This window comes from Triticum urartu, chromosome 7 (assembly GCF_003073215.2).
Source record: "Triticum urartu cultivar G1812 chromosome 7, Tu2.1, whole genome shotgun sequence".
NCBI classification, from domain to species: Eukaryota; Viridiplantae; Streptophyta; class Magnoliopsida; order Poales; family Poaceae; genus Triticum; species Triticum urartu.
The window spans coordinates 187,422,285-187,437,917 of NC_053028.1; the positions used below are offsets into that span (position 1 = coordinate 187,422,285).

Genomic DNA, 15,633 nt, shown 5'->3' on the forward strand with positions numbered 1-15,633 from the left:
GGGGGGGGGGGGGGGGGGGGGGGGGGGGGGGGGGGGGGGAGCCACCCCGTCTCCCCCCCTACGCTACCACTTCCTCCTCTTACCACTACTACTACTTGTACCGCGCCGCGCCCTCTCTTCCTCTCTTTTGTTGTGCTCCTCTCCTCCTCTGCTGTACATCTCTCTCTTATCTCTCCCAGAAAATTCCCTCTCCGTCCAGCCAGCCCCTCTTTTTTTCCCCCTCTCGCCGAGAAAAAAAAATAGTTTCTACCCGGGCCTGGGCCGCCGGAGCGAGCTTCTGGCCGCGCCCCACCGCCTGGGGTCTCCCGGCGCCGGCTGGATCTGAGGACGAGCCGCGGTTCGCTCGCTTCTTCCTTCAAGGTGCGCGCCGCCTCTCCCTTCTTTCGTACGTAGCTTGTTCATGTCTCTGTTTGGAGCTTTGGATTTGGGAACTCCGGTAGCGCGAATCTGATGATTTGTGTCGGTCCCAGCACAGCGTCCGGTGGTTTGGATCCATTTTTTTATGCTCGGGAAGCTGCGGTGTCGCTGGATTTGATTTTACTTTATTTTCCACGGCTGCCGTTTTCTTATGCTGATCACGCGGATTGCTTTGATCCGGGGTGTTTTACTTTTCTGTTGATTTGGTTCGGGTTTTCACGATTGGGCCGGCGACTTTCGGTGGATTTCACTGTGGCTCGTGACCCTTCTACAGCAGTCTTTGTCGTCTAGTTCAATTTCAATTATCGGTTTTCCTCCAGGAGCCATCCTCCGTTTTTAGCAGCAAGCGTGAAATGATTCCTTCTGCATACACGTTTTTTTCAGATGGATTTTTTTAATGAAAATAACATAATTTTCCTTAATTTAATTGTCACCATGTTTTCGATTATAGATTTTTTTACTAATAGGCTTCCCTTATTAAATAGGCAAAAAAAGGAACGCTCAGTATTTAAATAGAGTTTAATAAAATAAATTATATATTTATTCGCTAAGGAGATGTCAAAATCTATGTATTTTAGCTTTATCCGCTAAAGCGTGCTTAGGTGCGCACGAACTGAAAATATCTCAACTTTCAAAAAATATATAACTTTCATATAAAACAACTTTTTGTACCACTTTCTTCGCACGAACAAATAGTCCATTTCGTTTCCTTTGCTTTTTCTTTTCCATTTCCATTTTCCTAATGGGCTATCTAATGCCATTTTTTAGTACTAGAAATCGATCATTTTAAGTTTTCACATTAAAAATAAGCACCTCCTAATGTTTCCTAGTAGTTTCAGCCCGACAAAATCAATATTGTGATGTCTTTGTTCCCTTCATTTTTATAACTCCTGTTTGATATTATTCCCCGCATTTACGATGCTTGTTGCAAACCGCATATTGTCCGTAGATGATTCGCAAAGTTGTGATAGAATATAGTTCATTCAAATGTAAACAATGATATGCTTGCAGTACCTATTGACCAGTGGGGAATATATACTTGCAAGCAACCATTGTGAATTATAGAAGGTACCGAGAGCAGAAGATCCCAAGACTAGTGGTTTGTACTTTTGTAGTGGGACTCCTACTTCTTTATGCTGGTCGGTAAATTGAGGCGGAGTCCACGGGCCTACGTGCCCATCGAAACCTAAAAATCTTCTTAATGTAGATGGCGGCAAGATGTCCCAATTAGGAAGTAGATATATATTATCCATGGTTTTATATTATTGTTACGTTGATGCAAGACGTCTATGTGGCGCAGCATGATTGTTGCTGCATGTTTTGAAAGCTTTTCTTTGTTTGAATTGAAAAGGCGGTTCCTTGGGTGCTGGTTTATGGTTTTATATCCTTCTCCGTCCTAATGAGTTCTACTAGCACACATTTTTAATAATTGCTTGTCACAACTACACAGGTTTCTTGCAAATTTGGGTGATCTTGAAAGCTCGTGAAGAAGGGGTTGTTGGCCAAGTAAAAGATCCTGGAGCTGGCTTAGGGTGTTGTCCATAAAAAAAATCATGGGTGCTCTCTGCGATTACTGTGGGGAGCATAGGTCCATGGTTTACTGCCGATCCGATGCGGCTTCTTTGTGCTTGTCATGCGATCGCAATGTGCATTCAGCTAATGCTCTTTCTCGGCGCCATACGAGAACACTTCTGTGTGACCGGTGTGCTTCACAGCCTGCCATGGTCCGCTGCCTAGAAGAGAACACCTCACTTTGCCAAAATTGTGACTGGAATGGGCATAGTGCTGGATCCTCTGCTGCTGGACACAAAAGACAGAACATAAACTGCTATTCGGGGTGCCCATCATCTGCAGAGCTTTCGAGAATGTGGTCATTCATTTTGGATATTCCTAATGTGGCTCATGAGCTGAATTGTGAGCAAGTAATAAGCATGATGAGCATCAGTGACAGTGCTGTCAGTAATGGAGACAATGCTCAAGGGGACAACAGTTTGTTAGATATGGCTTGCGCAACACTTGATGAAGAAGACAAGCAAAAGTCTGTGATAGGCTCATCTTCTGAAGCTGGTCTGAACCTTCTTCCACCTGCTAATAATCAGACAGCTGTATCTGTGGATTCGACGACAGCTAAGGTGCATTAAGATTTTCACATATCCTTCCACATGTAGAACTATTAATAAACTTATGCTGTTGCATATACTACTACAGTACTATCCCGCTATGCCATCGTTTTAAGATAGCCAGCAGCTTTCCTCCCTACAGTTGGCGAGTTCTTCACTTGCACCATATGTCATGATTTTATTTCATTTTGTGCACGCACACTGCAATTGTATATTTTTTGTTACTTACTATACAGAATTTATTGCAACTTAGTAAAAATATATACCCCTACTGGATACAGAATTTATTGCAACTTAGTAAAAATATATACCCCTACTGGATACAGAATTTATTGCAACTTAGTAAAAATATATACCCCTACTGGAATTTTTTCCAAAAATAAACGCTGCCTACAATATGCTAGCATTGGTGGGATTACAAATGAATCTTGATTCTTGCCATGTCATGGGTCATTCAGGACATTTTTGGAAATGTGAGCATGACAAGGTTACATGGCATCCCACCAGTGGAGTGATATGTAAGATTCATTTTCAGAAACAAATTAGGGTGAGTTTCTTTTAGAATATTTTTTTTAAATCTTTGTTTTGGGGAACAAATTAGGATGCACTTTTGTTATAATTAGCATATGTAAGTGAATATTAACACAAGCCAGATGATAGGAAAGCTGTGCGTATCACACAAACTAATGCTGTGCTTAATTGGAATGAATACCTGCCATATTTATAACTATTGGTGGTCTACTACCACCTATGGGGTAAATAGCTAACCATGTAAAGTTGTAAACTATTGGCCATTCAATATGAGTAATGAATGGTCTACATGTAAGTTAGCGTACCGTAAGCATCTCCTTAGTGAGTTCTAAGTTGGGAATTGTATATTGTCTATTCCTTCTCTGCCTTCGTTTTGGCAGCAAGAATGAATGGGAAAATTTGCAGATGCGTACAGATAAAAGACTTAACAGGATCTTCCCTCATTTGCATTTGATTTTCTCTCATATATTTCTTTCTGTGGACTGGCATATGCAACATCTATAGGCTTTCTCTCTTTAAGTTCTTACCCTGCCCCGTGCTTCTTCAGATATTAATTTTTCACTAATGTGTGCTTATGATTTCCTTGTGCAGTATACGCCAGACAAACATATGTTCAGCAAGGACAGCATATATGAAGATTTTTCTATGGATGATATTGATCTGAGTTACGAAAATTATGAAGAACTATTTGGTAACTCTCATATTCAGACTGAGGAACTCTTTGATGATGCTGGCATTGACAGTTACTTTGAAGTTAAGGAAGCGACTGCTGTGAATTCTGATGAGGTTTGTAGCTTATTCCCACTAGCCATTTATTTAGTTAGAAAAGATGTTTTATAGGTGTTCACAACTGATTGTTATGGTTTCCCTTTTGAATTACAATCATTGCTAAGAAAAGCATCAGCTGTCACTTTTGAATTACAATCATTGTTGGAAAAGCATCAGCTGTCACTTTTTTCTTTGTCATATTGCATTGCTTTTTCTTTCTTTTCTTTTTTTTGGCTGACCTCAAGATTACTTGGTTTCAGCAGCCCAAGCCAAAGCAGCCGGCTGCTAGCAATGCGTTATCTGCTGACTCTGGGATGTCAAATCCAGCAGTAAAAGAAGATGATTCCAGTCTTTGTATTCCTGTGAGGCAAGCTATTTCCTATTCTGGCTTTACTGGTGAGAGCATTCCTGAAGAATACCAGGATTGTGGTGTATCACCAATGCTCCTTATGGGCGAGCCTCCATGGCTTCCTCCTGGTCCTGATGGCTCATTTGCTGGAATTAGAGACAGTGCTATCACACGGTACAAGGAGAAGAAGAAAAGAAGAAAGTAAGTGCCTTTATTATTAAACTTCCTGTGTCTTTTTATTTCTGGAAGGCGTTGCATATGTACTTGTAACCATGTGGTAATTTTTAATCATATACAACAAAAATATTCTGTAGCTTGTATATTTTCTGACATGCTTCTGCCTATGTAGCTCTATCTCCTATTTTTCCTTGATAGTTAGCTGACTATTCTTCATCTGTTGTGGCTCTTTTGATAGGTTTGACCACAAGATCAGGTATGAATCTCGCAAGGCTAGGGCGGATGTGAGAAAGAGAGTCAAGGGACGGTTTGTTAAGGCCGGTGAAGCGTATGACTATGATCCGCTCGACACAAGGAGCTACTGAATGCAGAAAAGCATTGTGCTTAGGTTAGCTTAAACCAGTGCCTATTGCAGCTGGGATAAATCGATAAATCAGACGCTGAAGCAATCATGGCATACCCACCTCTGGAAAGAAAAGAACAGAAAGCAACCAACGAGGCAAAAAGATTTGAAAGTTGTGCAAGTTTTCAACGCCGTTTCTCCTGTTCCTTCTGTACAGCGGATGGAACTCGCGTCTTCTATTGCTTCCAGAGCAGTTTTGGTGAACGAAGACAACGCAACTAGATGGACTTCCTGCGTTTTTCTCCCTTTCTATTGACTATGTGGCATCCACCTACCCTGGCTGCGGTGTTTTCGGCGGTATGCTTCCAGATTGTGTTCTCTTAGGTGAAAGATGGCTGTAGTTGTGAAGTATCCTGCTGCGTTATATTTTTATGCGAATTCTGCTGCAATCCGGAGTTTTGTGTGCAATTATGCATGTGTAAATACCAGGTAGGAAATAAGCCGGTGCTTGTAAAGTTTGTTGTTTCAAGCTGGTGGTGGTGATGGAGCCCATGTAAACTTGCCACCAATTTTGTGTGCTCACCCTGCCCAAATAAGGAAACCTTCAGACCTAGTCAATGCTACTATTTGTACTTGAGCATATATATATGCTCGGATATGTCATTTTTGATCATCTGATTGGCCTCTAGTTGCTCTGAAAAATGTCACATTTATCCTCGCACAATTTCACTGAGCCAAGGTGCTCAAAGAGTAGAAATGTAATTGTATCAGGCATGCTTGTTACTGATGTACCATCCTATCAGGCATGATTCTCACTATTGTGTTTCGATGTATTGAAAGTCTCAACAAAAGTGTATGTACACGCCTGATATCAAGCTTCATAACAGCACACATGGCCGAAGAGACCTGACGATTTGGCTTAACTATGAAACTGGTTTCCCAGAACTCCAGGTATAAAGGTTCAGCACACATGGCCGAAGAGACCTGACGATTTGGCCTAACTATGAAACTGGTTTCCCAGAACAACAGGTATAAAGGTTCAGCACACATGGCCGAAGAGACCTGTCGATTTTCCTTGAGTACAGTGTTGAAAAGAATGGTGATTTACCTACAGGGAGTTTACAACTCCAGGGACACTTGCCGGTGCTGGTCATCTAACATGATTTACCTATCTGAATACTAATCAATCTACCTTCTTGGCCCTTCTTTTAGTTCTCCAATCGGCCCTGCGTGGAATCATCCTCACTATGTACAATCCTTGCCAAAACTCAAAATTGGTCATCACAGACCAGAAGATGCTTTCTGGTGATCCATATATCTATGTGCACCAGCAAAAATGGCTCCTAGTTAGCTGGTATGAGTTCCTTCTCAAGTTGGCTGAATGTGCAGCAGCGAAAGTAGGATGCGAAAAATGGCTCCTAGTTAGCTGGTATAAGTTCCTTCTCAAGTTGGCTGAATATCTTCTTGAGGCGAGAAGACAACTTGGATGCCACCTCCTGCGTGATCTTCTTTCGATTCTTGCAGCTCTTTAACCATGCCATACCAATAAATACTTGGACACTGGATGACTTCTGCTTGGACGAAGTCTGCTCCAACTGGTATCGAATATGGAGCTGTGGAAGTTATGTAATAACTATGTCAGAGTCAAAAAATCTGAAATCTCAGTTGTGACAGAATGACGAGAACATAGACAGTAGTTGTTGCCTTTGACAAAGCTAATGAACTGAACAGAGACTACCTTTCTCATGCTTAGGTGTAATGCATACATGGGTAAACAATGTGATTGTTTTGTATATTGTGTACCGACAACTTTCTAAATTCAGGATAGCCACTTCACCACAATGACCACAGAAATCTTATTGAAAGGTTTTCAATTCAAAAGGATAATCTTATTGAGAGTCACGAACAAAGCAACCAAGATATATGTACTGTGTTCGGTTAACCAAAATGAGGAAATACATAGAACAAAAAAAGAGGACATACAAATTCAAGATTATCAAGTTAACAAAAGGTCATTTGTTTGGCTACAAAGATGTCATGACAACCATCAAGAGGAAGGTGTGACCAAGAAAGCAACATAAGAAGAGCAGGCAAGAATACGACAAGATTAACAAGATATAATATCATGCACAATTGAAATATATAGCTAATACTAAGATGTTTAATAAAAATAAAAATAAACATTACAATGCCAGAAAGTCATTTCTTACATTGAAAAATTCGCCGAGTGGGATACCTTCAAGTGTCATCACTTCTTCAACGAGCCATCCATTCTTATCAGGCAACGGGGACTTCTGTTGGGTGCTCATTACTTCCCCCTCACGGCGTGCCACTTTCTTGTCAAGCCTGCAGTGGACTTGTCTCTGGTGCACATCGGCCCTGACTGGTTCCCATGCTGTCACAGAGTAGTCCATACAGCCAACTTTCTCCATAATTCGACGCTCCACAGGGCCACCCTCAAATATGCCCATGAGTACTGGAACCTGGATGAAACATAGTAGTTGCTTTCAATCTAAAATTGTAACTGTTTCACTTGTTATACATCACATAGTGGATTGTACATCATTATCAGAATGAGATAAGGAAATCTTACATCAAAAGGTATTGTAGATGAGAATACTTCCGACATTTTGACATCCTCTATGCCTAAGAAAGATCCACCTTCCTCATTTTGGAGGTCTTTCGTTTCTGATTCCTCTTCTACCAGCTGAATTTTTTCTTCAGGGGTCAAAGACCTCGCCTTCCACAGTGCCATTATTGTTCTGCAAAGTACGCAATTCACATTTTTTAAGAACATGCTCATGAAGAGAGAAAAATAAACCGGACAATAAATTGGTGTCCTTTAAGTAGTTTATTGTGATGGCCAGCCACATATGACGAGTTAATGTTTATCATCCACGAAACTAACTTACTTATGTGCCGCGTTGAATGACACAAAGGATTGGAGATGAAACTTGAGTCTCCCTTCATCGTCCAGTTGCTTTGCTCCATGCCTTGCATCCATTCCTCTGCCCTTGCGAAGAGTAATCAGCAGAGATGGGCTTCCCATCGAAGATAGAGTTGCAGGGAGCAATTGAATCTCTTCAATATCTTCCCAAAGAAAGAAGAATTTTGTTTTGTGGCCAAAAAGATTTGTGTAGAACCCAATAATTCTTGGGGATAAAAACAAGCGACCCTGCAAGACAGCCATAAGACTAAGCAGCCGAGCAGTCATACGAAACAGATGTTTATGTCTAATTAAGGTGTTAATTCAGATTAACAGTAGCATGACCATGTGAAATATGACACTGATTACTGGTAATCATAAGTATGCTTAAGTGGTTAACAGACAATATTTGATAGTCCCTCCGTCCCATAATGTAAGACGTTTTTTGACACTAATAATGTAGTGTCAGAAAACAACTTACATTATGGGACAGAGGGAGTACCTTTTTATAGTAGAGCAGGAAAATCGAAACAAGGCAGAAAGATGAATAATTATATTGTTTTAACTGGGTTCAGAAACTGAATAAGTTTGAACAGAATCTTTGTACTACATCATACTGGCTGAAAATAGTGACCACCATTGTAGATTTGCATACTTTTGTAATCTGGAATGACAGTTGTGCCTATAGCTGACTCTTTAATTTGAGGATACTGAATCCACTTTCTCAGCACATGGTACTGTATTACAAAATGAATGAGGATTTGCTTGCAGTACAACAGAAACACAGCAGAAGCAAATAAATTTACCTGTGTGAGCATCTTGCGCTTTAAATGGCAGGTAAAATCATTGATAAGGAATTCTTCTGGTGGCAAAGAAAAGATCTTCTGGAACTCTAGGTTCGTGTGAGGTGATCGCATAGCAATCTGCATAATGAGATTGGCATCAATCAAGTCATGGACTGATTATATGTACCGTATACACCTTTATTTGTTCTGCACACTTGTGCATTTCAAAATTTCTCACTAAAATTGTAGACAGGTGTTGCATGTGATAAAAGAAACATACTTAATGACAAATAAGCATGCGAACTTTGGTCTTCTTGGTAACAGTGCAAATGATTATATTCTTCTAGAACTTTTAGCAAGTGAACATTTTCCAAGTTCTAATATGCTCTACATTTATAAATTCTATGAATGTACACAATTGTAGTATTTGAGTGATAGGCACATATGGTCCTAAGAGTATGATTTGGTTTTATCACTTGATGATAGAGAATAGAGACCTTACCTTTCTGCCAACCTCTTTCTCCATCCTGTCCAGGTAATCCTTCACAACTTCTGTACCCCTTGAATTGTTCAAGAAAATTCTCAAATGTAATTTTGATTGACATGCTTGAGCCAGCTTTCCTTTGAGAGGAATCCAAATGTCGGCAAGCTCAGATATACTATATTTCAAGAAATTTACTTCAACGTGACCAAGGGAGGCAACTTCATCAAAGGGTCCATCAAAATCATATACGTTTATTTCCATCACTGAGGGTGGGTCTTCCATGGCATCAAATTCAAAAATTTCTGCAAATTTTGAAAAGGTTATAATGAAACCTTGCCACTCGAAAGACCTAAAAATACTTACAAATAAATAGAGGTTTCTTTGAGCACGTTAATACATTTTGGTTATTGGGAGTTCTACAGTTTAGCACTATGTGAATTAAAGCAAAATGCTAGCAAATGTAAATAGGTCAAATAAAGATGGCTTCAAATACGTTCTAGCGAGTTATCAATACTCCCTCCGTTCCAAAATAAGTGCCATGACATTTATTTTGGAACAGAGGGAGTAGCTAGTAAATATTGCAAAATAAATAAATTATAAGCTGGATTCAAATGCATTTCTAACGAGTTATGAGATGGCTAGTAAATATTGCAAACAAATTAAATTATAGCTTTACCATTCCACTGAGGCTCAAGAGTGTGAAACTTAATCGAGCTTGTCTTTGTCTGTCCATTGCAAGTAAATACAACATATGGATCAGAGTAACCAGATGACTTTGTTGCTGATAAGTTGGTCCCATCTATCAAAGCAACAGTCAGCAACCAGCCATCGCCTTTTGCTTTGACACCATGATCACCGCCTACACATTCCAAAAGACCATGTAAGCAAAGTTTGCTGATAAGTGCAGATTATGAGAGTATATGTCCAGACCGGGGGCATTCCCTCTTTGAAAAAATAAGAGTATATGTCCATAATAATAACTGAAGATTCTGTTGAAGAAAAATAAAAAGTAACAGTAACCCTTTTTTGCATCAGAATATTCGTAAAGAAGCATTTTTATCTTGTCACTGAAATTATTCGCAGTGTTCTGTTAAATAACACATGAGTTCATGCATAATGCTTCTATTCCTACTAGGAAAAAGAACGGGAGTAAAACCAGAAAGGAAATATGAGCTACCTCTTTGCCTCCTTGCCTGGACAAACCGTGCAATCATATTAAGGACACGTTGTCCTTGCAGAACAAGGACTCCACAAACCACAACTTCACCAACAGAATCTGGCAAGTCCAGGCCAGGGAACTCGAGACCTTGAATTATACTAGGACTTGCAAGGATGATGTGTGCAAAAACATAGATAAATGCAACAACGGAGGATACAACAGTAAAATTTCCAAAGATTCGGAATGCTAGTTTCCAATCGGATTCTGTTTCCGGTTGCACTGAAGACAAGCTTTCATTATTTGTTGTTGTATCTTTTGCATCAACTGGTCTGACATTTTGAGCCAGAAGTTCAGAGAACTGACTGAAGTTGTCCTTCAGTCCTTGTTTTGCACCATTTTCTATCATGCCCTTCATCATGGTACTTTGCATGAAATTTAAGCGCCACGAGATTACAAGCCGTGAAGATCTTTCATCATCTCTTAGTTCAGGCCCTGGCATTATACAGGTTAAAATCTCCACCCTAAAATTATTGCCAAAAGGGACTTCAGGAGTACTGACATCTGCTAAAACTGCATACATATCTCCATCTGCCTTGAGATATGTCACGTCTTCTGTTGCTTTCACGGCCTTAACTAGTTTAGTAGCAGCTTTTGTGTAGGTTATAACCCTCTTCAAGATCTCACCATCATTTTCAAGTCTCCATTGTTGAATATCCAGACCGGTAGTCCCTTGCATCTTCGCTAGTGATTGCAGAAAGTCTGAACTTGGTGAGAAAAGAAGTGTATTCAAGTCATTGGGTGCAACGGCATAAACCTGATCAATAAGAATTCCACCTGACAAATTTCCAGGCATATCATTCCCTTCATGCTTAGATGCAAAGGCTTTTAGTAGTTCATCAAATGACATATTTGCACTAGTTTCAAAATCCTGCTCATCAGAAAGTTGTGAGCTTGTTAATGGCATTTCTTCAAGAGTGTCCAAACCACGGTCATGCTTGAACACAGGTGGAACAGAAGCTTCTGTGTCTTTTGGTTTTACTGAAAAAAATTGATTTAGCCGGTTGACAAATGATGGACCAGCATTTGATTTATCCTGCTTAGTAATTTCTGCTTCATCAGTAACTGGTGGCGACGTGGATAGTTCTATAGGAATATTTGGCAAAGAAGATCCCTTCCTTAATTCACTTGATTTGTCTGAACTTGATGCAAAGTCGTCTGAAGCCCAATGTGCAAGTGTCGCTGTCTCTTCAGGGTAACTTTGAGATAGAGATATGGTAAGATGAATTTCTCCTACAGAATATTTTAGCAGCGTGTAAATAGTTGCCCACACTGAAAAATAGGCTGCAGTCTATGCACAAATAACCAAAGAGGATAATCATGTCGGTGAGATAGGCACCATTCTTATTCACCTCATTACAAGCCAAAATAGTGAATATTTGATGCTAATAGAAAAAGAGTCCCCATAGTCTAGTTTTCTATAATTCCTAACAGATTAAGTCATTAAATACATCATTCAAGGGATAAACAGCTGATAGTGGGTTGGAAGCTAAGGATAAGTATAAAAAAGGCAGTAAAGCTATGACAGGCATACATCCACTACTGTATTGATTATGTCAGAAGTTTTGGATAATCTGGGAAGCAATATGTTCCCAGAAATGATAAGGAGCTGCTAATTGTTTCATAGCCCAACGGCGTGGCACCCTGTTCCTCGGGAACCAACTATAGATTGATTCATAGCAACTGCGGCTGGTGGGTTATCGTATGAATTCTCCCTAGACCTGTTGCTTGCAAGCCTTCAGATGAGTACACAATTAACTAAGAAAAGAATATGAACAACATGATGTATGGAAGGTCACGGACAGAAGCTATTGCCGAAAAGAGGATGCACCAAGGAGGGTTAAACTAGCACAACCCCATCTATCACAACACTGGGTCGGTCACTGTCCAACTACACGAATTCAGAAAAATCAACACCACATTATTATCACCATGAAACAATTATATTTAACTAAGAAAAGAACAGGGAAAAAAATGATGTGTGGAAAGAAGATGGTTACCGCAATCTCTGATCTTGGACTTCTTGCTCTTGGGCTGCAGCGGGTACCAGCGCGTCCCGAGGGAGCGGTTGTCGGCGTCGAGCACGGCGGAGAGGGGCACCTTGACCTGGCCGAGGAAATCGTCGGAGAAGTACTTGTCCTCGTCGGTGATGCGTATGAGGAGCTCCTCCTTGAGGTCCCCGACCCGGAAGGCGAACTCCTCGTCCCACACGGGGTTGGCCGACTTCCTGATCACCTTGGTCTTGGCCCGCTGCCTCCCCAGCTGCAGCTTGGCGTACGGGTCGCCCAGCCCCTGCGCCTCCGCCGCCGGGAGGTTGCGGGCCTCGATGACATGCACCACAAGCCTCATTTCCTTTTCTTTCCTTTTTCTGTTGTTGTTGTCAAGATTGATTTGGGCGGTCTGCGTGGTTCAAATCAAATCAAGAAGCTTCGACCTCTTCTTTAACCTTTTCTTTCTTCAGACTGAAGCCAGGTTCTTGGGGAAGTAATTCAGAAGGAAACCATGGTGGCGGTTGGGATCGAATCAAATCAGCGAGAAGTACCAGAAGAAGTTGTTCGCTTGCTGGGTCGAGGAAACGCGGGAGAGAGCTGAGACCACATAAAGTTGGAAGCAAGAAAGCGAGCAAAACGAAACAAACAATCCAGATTGAAGCGCGGCGAATCCGGGGGAAACGACCGGGCGCTTTCCAGAATGAAGCAACAAAAAGGAAGGGGATCCCCCGAAAGGCCAGGAAATAGAAGATTCGAGAAAAGGAACAGCGATGAGCGCCGCGCGGACTGGAGGAGGATGCACGGCGAGTCGAGTAGGGCTCGGGGCCTGGCGGAGAGCGGGGCGGGTTTCCGGCGGCGGGAGGAGGGTTTCTTGGGGGAGGGAGGGAGGGGGAATGGGCGGTGGGTTTGGGGCATTGAAGACTTTGATTTGGGGAGGGAGAAGAGGAGATGGAAAATGAGGGAGAATTTTTGGAGAAAAGGAGTGACTTCACTGCCCGCGTCGCCTCCCTCCCTCTGCTGAGTCTGCTGCTGACTTTCAAACGGCCGCAGCCCCCGCAGCCGCAGGTGAAGGTCGTGCGCGCACCGCCGCCCTTCTTCTTTCTGCCCTCGAAATTGCTTCCCTCACGCCCGTTTTACCACGCTCATCATCACCGGTATGCAAAAAACAGCCCATAAAGTGTACCCTTTACCAAGTACGATTATTATATTCTTCTAAAAATGCATGATGAACAATGTAAAATCGACCCTGAGATCCCCCCACGCCCGCGTCGCTCCCTGTGCGGGCGACTCGGGCGCCCCCCCCCCCCAACCCTAGCTAGCGCCGCCGCCGCCCGTCCATCCTCACTCTGCCGCTGCCGGAGGACGTCGTGGGGCAAAGCCGCGCGGCTGACGGCAGCGGCAGGGATCCTCCTCGCGTCAATGGGCGGCTCTCGGGCACGGCGGTGGTCACTTGTTGGCCGGCGCGTCGATCTGCGAGCGGGGCCTGGTCCCGACGGCTTCCGGCTTCAGCGGCGACGTCGTGGGGCTACGCACGCGGGCGCGGAGCTGCGAGTGGGTGGATTTGGGCGGCGGCTTGGGGCGCGGTGCCTCGGGCGCGGGGGCGCGGGGCTGCTCGCTGGCTCGGCTGCGGCGTCCCGTGGCTGGCTGCGCTGGTGTGGACGCTGGGGCGCGCGCGGCTGACCGGGTGACGCGCCGTGCGCGGCCGGTGCTGGCCCTGCTGCCCCGTGTTGCTCCAGATCTGGCGGGCGGCGGCGTTTCTCCTACATCCCTTCCCTCGTTCGTGACTGTGTCGTGTTGATCCTTATGGCAAGCTTCTTGTTCTGGCCAGTCTTGCTTGTACGGGGGAAGGGGAGGTGGAGGGAGTCCCAGGATCCACGGCGATGGGCTCTGCTCCTTTTCGTGGTAAGTTGGGGGTGCTCTGCTCCCCTCTCGTGGCATGCGTCGGCGGCCTTAGGTGTGTCAGGTCTTGGATCTCAGGCGATTTGGTCATGATTGGCTCCTGGAGAAATCCTTGCAAAAACTGTTGTTGATGCCGGTGACGGCGGCGCCATTTTTGGTGTCGTTCACCTTCTTGGAGGCGTTACTGAGGAGTCCAGTTCATCCAAGTCCCTCGAGAGTGTCTCCGGGTGAAAGCCCAAGATCTTGTTTTGCTAGATCGGATGACGACGGCGTCAGCTTCGTCGCTACCTCCTTGGAGGCGTCGTCTTGAAGACCATGGCTATTGGTGATATCCGACGGCTTGCGTGGGTGGCAGTTGTCGGTGGGGTGTGGTTGATGTTGATGGTGTTGCGGCCGGCTTGGGGGTCGACGGTGGGTTTGTGTCTTCGGTGATGTTCGTGCTCGAGTGCTTCTTGGTGTGTCTCTGCTAGGCGGCGTCCTGCGATTTCGCCGGTGGCACACAGGTGCCGTGGCGTCGTCTCGGCCTCACGTGTCCTTTCGAATGTACCCCCGACACAGGTGGTGTTGTGGCGTTGTGCAGTCTCGGATGCGCGGTGCCTTTCGATTGTGTCGACGGTGCAGTGCCGTGGTTTGGTCTGCTTGGTGATGCCCCCTGACGACGCCGGTGGCACACAGGTGGTGTGGCGTCGTCTCGGCCTCGTGTGACCCTTCGAATGTGCCCCGTGACGCAGGTGGTGTCACGGCGTTGTGCAGTCTCGGTTGTGTGGAGCCTTTCGATTACATCGACGGTGCAGTGTCTTGGTTTAGTCTCGGCTGGCCGATGCCATTCGATTACACCGGCGGTGCTCTTTGTTGTGTTGTGTTGTGTTTCCCTCCTTGTTCTCTCCTGTTGTGTGTGGCGTCTTGTGTGTCGTCGGTATGTTGTGTTGTTTTATTTTATCTCTCCTCCCTTGTATCCCATGTACCTCTGGTTCACTTGAACCTATCTTGCGACAGGCTGCAAAGCCTTATAGGCAAATGAATACAATTCAGGTGGGGGAGTCCTCCCTTGAGAATTCAAAAAAAATACATGATGATTATTATCTCTTTTTTCCGAGTTGAAATTGTTGTCCCCTATCCATGGTGCTGGGCTAAATTCGAGATTTGCTCAGTTCTTTTAGGGGCTTAAAAAATAAGCCGTCTCCATAGTTTTTTTATATGAGACGTCGTTTTTATTTATTGGGGCTTCCAAACTAGTTATGAAATATTCCTTAAAAAAACTATTTATGAAATAATTGATTTAAAAGTCTCAACAAATTTAGATGACTATTTATTTATTTTTCTAACTGAGAGTGACAACTTATCTTTTAAGCCGCCCAAAAAAATCGGTTAAGTATTCATAATACACAACTGGGGGACCTCGAACCATCTTTTGCACGGCTCATTTCGGCTACCTTTCTTAGCTAAAGCATGATCTACATCATTAAGCTAAACGCATGAACTACTCCCATTAGTAGAACACATCTAAACCAACCAATCCTATAGCCTTCCGTGGATGAGAATAAAACATTTGACTTCCTCGACCGTAGGCCCGTACACATATAAATCTCTCCCGGTATCATTGTACAAACAAATCACGTTGTTGATG

General features: G+C 43.5%; 3 protein-coding genes across 5 annotated transcripts in view; 1 reads left to right on the forward strand and 2 right to left on the reverse strand.

Moving 5' to 3' along the window:
- Window positions 1–13,138, reverse strand: part of LOC125519021 (C2 and GRAM domain-containing protein At1g03370-like) — a 21,088-nt gene extending 7,950 nt beyond the window's left edge. The window contains exon 1 of the mRNA XM_048683905.1: window positions 12,508–13,138. The gene's annotated coding sequence lies outside the window, so the exon portion shown is untranslated. The remainder of the gene's footprint in view (window positions 1–12,507) is intronic.
- LOC125519022 (zinc finger protein CONSTANS-LIKE 9-like) lies at window positions 42–5,393 on the forward strand. 2 transcript variants are annotated; one of them, XM_048683907.1, is made up of 5 exons: window positions 42–360; window positions 1,868–2,549; window positions 3,660–3,854; window positions 4,100–4,386; window positions 4,601–5,393. In XM_048683907.1, exons 2-5 carry the CDS (start codon window positions 1,971–1,973, stop codon window positions 4,725–4,727), a joined length of 1,188 nt encoding a protein of 395 aa, XP_048539864.1. In that variant the 5' UTR covers window positions 42–360; window positions 1,868–1,970; the 3' UTR covers window positions 4,728–5,393. The 2 variants fall into 2 exon arrangements, with proteins under 2 accessions (XP_048539864.1, XP_048539863.1); XM_048683906.1 differs by having other exon boundaries at window positions 44–360; window positions 4,097–4,386.
- On the reverse strand, window positions 5,697–12,513 carry LOC125519020 (C2 and GRAM domain-containing protein At1g03370-like). Of its 2 annotated transcripts, none has more exons than XM_048683904.1 (9): window positions 12,117–12,513; window positions 10,078–11,349; window positions 9,577–9,759; window positions 8,919–9,202; window positions 8,438–8,554; window positions 7,618–7,880; window positions 7,299–7,467; window positions 6,942–7,188; window positions 5,697–6,318 (listed from the first exon to the last, which is right to left on the reverse strand). In XM_048683904.1, exons 1-9 carry the CDS (start codon window positions 12,463–12,465, stop codon window positions 6,149–6,151), a joined length of 3,054 nt encoding a protein of 1,017 aa, XP_048539861.1. In that variant the 5' UTR covers window positions 12,466–12,513; the 3' UTR covers window positions 5,697–6,148. The 2 variants fall into 2 exon arrangements, with proteins under 2 accessions (XP_048539861.1, XP_048539860.1); XM_048683903.1 differs by having other exon boundaries at window positions 6,916–7,188.
- Window positions 13,139–15,633: the final 2,495 nt, after the last annotated feature.

What these genes read in the sequence shown, in the direction of transcription:
- LOC125519020 (XM_048683903.1), bottom strand. Translation starts at nt 12,465, where the DNA reads ATGAGGCTTGTGGTGCATGTCATCGAGGCCCGCAACCTCCCGGCGGCG. An exon ending in AGAAAGAGGTTGGCAGAAAG is followed by an intron (nt 8,555 to 8,918) that starts GTAAGGTCTCTA and finishes CTCATTATGCAG; the next exon opens with ATTGCTATGCGATCACCTCA. An exon ending in CATCTACAATACCTTTTGAT is followed by an intron (nt 7,189 to 7,298) that starts GTAAGATTTCCT and finishes TGTTTCATCCAG; the next exon opens with GTTCCAGTACTCATGGGCAT.
- LOC125519022 (XM_048683906.1), top strand. Translation starts at nt 1,971, where the DNA reads ATGGGTGCTCTCTGCGATTACTGTGGGGAGCATAGGTCCATGGTTTAC. An exon ending in TGGATTCGACGACAGCTAAG is followed by an intron (nt 2,550 to 3,659) that starts GTGCATTAAGAT and finishes TTCCTTGTGCAG; the next exon opens with TATACGCCAGACAAACATAT. An exon ending in CTGCTGTGAATTCTGATGAG is followed by an intron (nt 3,855 to 4,096) that starts GTTTGTAGCTTA and finishes ACTTGGTTTCAG; the next exon opens with CAGCCCAAGCCAAAGCAGCC.